This window comes from Dipteris shenzhenensis, chromosome 20, assembly GCF_047967505.1.
Source record: "Dipteris shenzhenensis isolate YYH24624 ecotype China chromosome 20, Dip_SZ_1.0, whole genome shotgun sequence".
In the NCBI taxonomy this organism is placed as follows: domain Eukaryota; kingdom Viridiplantae; phylum Streptophyta; class Polypodiopsida; order Gleicheniales; family Dipteridaceae; genus Dipteris; species Dipteris shenzhenensis.
Window position 1 is genome coordinate 19,697,465 of NC_141615.1, and position 4,600 is coordinate 19,702,064.

The 4,600-nt window shown below is 47.6% G+C and overlaps 1 protein-coding gene across 1 annotated transcript; it reads right to left on the bottom strand.

The window, feature by feature from the left end:
* Window positions 1-1,377: 1,377 nt before the first annotated feature.
* LOC147889388 (protein DETOXIFICATION 48-like) lies at window positions 1,378-4,017 on the bottom strand. The gene is made up of 2 exons (XM_087391401.1): window positions 3,431-4,017; window positions 1,378-3,218 (listed from the first exon to the last, which is right to left on the bottom strand). Exons 1-2 carry the CDS (start codon window positions 3,608-3,610, stop codon window positions 1,767-1,769), a joined length of 1,632 nt encoding a protein of 543 aa, XP_087247527.1. The 5' UTR covers window positions 3,611-4,017; the 3' UTR covers window positions 1,378-1,766.
* Window positions 4,018-4,600: the final 583 nt, after the last annotated feature.

Below are 4,600 nucleotides of genomic sequence, written 5' to 3' on the forward strand. Positions count from 1 at the left end.
TTCCGTTTAGGCCATGGTCACAATCAACGCAGTCCTGTAAATCTGTAAATCGAATAGCAGGTGAAACGTGAAAATTGGAGGCACAAGATTATGAAACGCTGTTGTTTGGGCCGTGGACATAGCCCTGGGTTGATTTCATCTCAGAGGCTGAGTCAGGTGGAAACTTTTTCAGTCTTACAGAACGCTTCGATTGATTCGATCTTGGTGGACTAGGTCCAATTATCACAATCAATTCTGTACACAACTACATACAGCTAGAGTAGCTAAGGTTCTAAGAGCTTAGAGTATGCGCAAAGACCAAGCCACTGGAGCAAGAGTCGACGTTTCCTACAGATTTCAATTTTTTTGCGTGCACAATGCGCACGAGGTGGAGTGCACTTCTCAAAATCCTCCTCGAGACGGGTAAGCTATTCCTCACACAAATGGTGTGTCCATCCGACTCCATCGTCTTCGCCCTCTTATGATTTATCCATAAACGTCAGAAAATTAAGACCTTGGGACTCAGTCTCCTAAGGACGGTGCTCAGCCTTTGTTGCTCCTTGCAGTCATCTCCCTTCACATCACGCCCTTCCTTGCTGCAACTCACAATCTTCGTACCGCCTGCGTCAGGTTCTAAGTAACTCTCACAAGCCAGTGCCCTTTCGCAGATCACGTACAGTTCCTCAGAAACCCCGCACGCTATATTGAAGTGTGGACGGACGCAACCTACACCCGAACGGCCAAACCTCTCCCTCGATAGGACTGCCTCAGACCTTTTACCTGTCTTTCCATATCGCCGGGACGTTTCCCGCCTCCCATTACTTCACCTCAACGATCGCACAGTTAAAAATCGATTCACACCCTTCCAGCGCATCTAGGATGCAACACTCCACGAGAACGCAATTTCCTTGTTCTAGTAAACCGCATTCTATCGACGTGCTGGGTAAGATCGTGATTAACGTCCAACTCGTCTGCCTAAGCTACACGATCGCACACTCAAAATCGCATGACCCGCTCTGTGTGCACATGTAAGAAGTTCCATAACCACTAAGGTAATTATGGATGGCCACATTGTCATCCGTGGGAACATGATAATACTGCCGCGGTCAATCTTGGACCTTAACTGGCAGCCTGCTAAACCCTGGTCGTGGGAAGAGGACGTCCTCCCAACATCTTGTACCAATGAACTCATCAACAGCGAAAATCTTTTAGAGAATTCCTTGTTTTATTTATCTGACACCTCAGTGCCGAGGGCTCTCCTCGATGAGAAAAGACACGAGCATGCTATCTAGTCTACGTAAAGAGTACTATTATGGAAAAAATTCATGTATCATCATAACCTACATCAAAACATCGTCTGCTTTCTTTACAAAGAATCGCAAATACATACTTGCAGGCCAACTGTGTTTAAAATATCATAACGCAAAAAATTCAAGCGCTGGGTGCATACAACTTTTGATCAATGCGTTACTCTTGCTTGTTTCTTTATACTCTTTGGAATTCTTTCTAATGTGGACTCTAAGTAAGTTGCTTAGACGCATCATAAAGCGATGGTCTAAACCAGATTTATATTTTGCAGACTCAACGGTGTATGTTGTAGCCCGTCACTTTGCACAGCTAAATCATAAGGTTTTTGGCTTTCCCAACTGCAAAATCCTTGAATCACCAGGCAGTTTTGACAATACCTTCATCTTCTATGTTATGTTCTCAGCCCCTGGCAAAATCCGACTCCACAGAGCCGGCGGCATTCTGGACATGGGTGGCTTTGTGATGCCTCATCACCATCATCACGAACCATTCGTTGATGCAACTCTGATGGAAATTAGAGTTTCCTTCTCTTGAGTTTCCACTCTATAGTCAGTTTGAAATGGGTGATTTACAGTATTATCCATCTCAGTCTGGAAAGATCCGGTCAGTTCTTTGGCTCGCATCGCCTGAAGGTTCCAATCGGTATTGCGCAAGACTAAAAACATCAGTGTTGCACACGTTCCTTGGGCTGCCAGCAGGCCACACCAGAGGCCTACAAACCCAAGTTTCAGCCCAAGCACTAAGGCAACCGGCAAACCCACGATGTAGAATGAGCCCAAGTTGATATTAACACCTGTAGTGGGCCTGGCACTTCCCCTGAGAACTCCGCATCCTGCTGTCTGGGGACAGTTGCCAAGCTCGCACAAACCGACAATGGGCATTGCCACTGCGACTAAGGAAAGGATGTGCTTATCATTTGTAAATATTGAACCCCAAACATGCCTCATAGTAGTGGTAAACGTCATGGCTAAGACAGCCAAAATTGAAGCACAAACAAGGGCCACCTGCATGGCAAACCGTGCCTTCACTGGTCGATTCGCTCCCAATTCGTTCCCAACTCTAGTCGATACTGCAAGACTTAAAGCCGACGGAAAGATATAGACAAGAGAGGTGGTCTGAATCAGGATGCCCATTGCAGCGACAGTGGCCTTCGCATCAAGGAGGAAGCTAGAGAAGACGATCATTAGTTCATACCACCACCACTCCAAGCAAACAGACAAACAGCTTGGTACAGCAAGGTATAGGAGAGGTTTCCAGTCTCTCAAACATTCTGCAGACCAACCTTCCCACGTCTTCTTGTGCATGCCGGAAAACCAAAGGTAGCACAAGAGGAAGAAGACGAGATTAAAGTCAGTCCAAGAAGCTGCAAGGGCGACTCCTCGGATACCGAGATGGAACACGCGGACCAGCACGTAATTGATGCCTAGGTGCAGTATGAGCGCAAGGAATGTGCACAATGTGAGCGGAGCTGTAATTGTTTGTGTGCGCAAATAGATTCTCAGTGGGTTAAGAACCGCTTGCGCTATCAAGTCGGGTAAAGAATACAGAAGATAGGTGCTAGCCATAGCAGTGAGATTCTTGTCTTGACCGCACCAGAGCAATATCCGGTGCATGTTCAGCCACAGAAATCCAATCGGCAGACAGAAACACAATAAAACAACTATGGTTCTCTGCAGTGCGAGTCCCATCACGTTCCATTTTCTGGCTCCAAACGCTTGACCACAGATGGGTTCCATCCCAAGAGCCAATCCAGAAAGCACAGAATAGCAGGTGATGTTGGCTAATCCGATGGCCAGGGAGCCACCCGCAAGTTCTAGTTCACCCAATCGGCCGAGGAAATACATGGAAGTCACCATTCTGCCATAGAGAAGCAAACCCAAGCAAATCATAGGACCGCCTATACTGCCAATTTGCTTCAGCTCCTCCAGAACCTGTTCAAGAGGAAAGGCCAGCTACATGAAAAGTTTGAACAGCCTGCATCAATGGAGACTCAACACACACCGTTTTGTCTCGCAGATACACAGAAAGTTTGCGATACCAACAAGCTTATCCATACAGCACGGAAACACGCCAGGCGATGGTCAGACAACGTGAAACCGAAAAGACCTGAGAAAAAAAAGTCCAAACTGTTACAGCAACAAACCTCCGAGCCAGTGGGGAACCGCTTGAGATCCTTTTCATCGTAGCTCGGTTGAGCCTCAATAGTGCTGTTATTTATGCTGGGAAGAATTGCCCGAATTTCATGGGAATGACCACTTTGCTTGCACGAGGTTGGCTGTTCTGGCAAAGATTTTGCGCAGCCACAGTTCGATTGCTGGCACATGGTGAAAGGCCAGGAAATCGGTGAGGCGATCCCAAGGCCTGAAACACAGCTCGGACCGACCTAGCAGATATTCTGTCAATAGTCGGTACTCGGAGTTTCGAGTAAAGTTGAAGAGAGGAGAAGATCGCTTTAGTGCGCAAATTTGCAAGACGCAGACACACACCCTTTCTCGCAGCTCTTGTCTCGAGAAGGACGGGAAGGTTTTATTACACGGGTAAACGACAGACCATAATGAAGGGATACAAAAGCGAGCGATACCCGTGGCCGGAGAAGCGAAGGAGAGGCAAAGGAAAGGAGCGAATAGAGACCCTAGAAGAAGCTGATGTTTGGAACGAAGGCACGCAAAACTAACGCAAGGCAAGGAGTCATTGATGGCGCTTGACGTTCTTCCAGCCTCACGTGGGTGTGCGTGGTCTAATGGCTAAATTCAGCCACCGTGCCTGGCTTATGTAGCTTACAAGTAGCTGGTCCCAAAGCATACCTACTCGATTTCACTTGGTACAAGTATTTTACTACATTCCACACGGGTAGTTCTCAGGAGTGACAGTCGGACTTTGGGAGGCAACGATTCGTCCTCGTTGTAGGCTAAATTCTAATGATGCTTGATCATACAGGGACACCTTGTGCATTCAGGCTGCTAACCACTAGAAAAGGCGGTGGTGGTGGGTTACTTGCTTGCTTTGATTCGTTACTTTGTGTTTCAGTGGTGAGAAGCCGTTAGAGACTTAGCTTTTGAGAGGGTGGATTGTTGATTGGAGACGGAGTGTGTGTATTCGTGGGTCCTCGTTAGGAATAGCAACGAGCAGGCGGAGGGAAATGGAAGTGTGCCCTGGCGTCAGCCGATACAGGTCATGTTGTGCAGGACTGTGACGAGGAAGGCCTTGATATAGAGAGATGATGTTCGTGCATTTTTGTGTGGCGATGGAAGGAAGAACTACCAGCGGTGAAACGGTGCAGGGATGTAGGGATGGATGATGTAGGGGGAGGCGA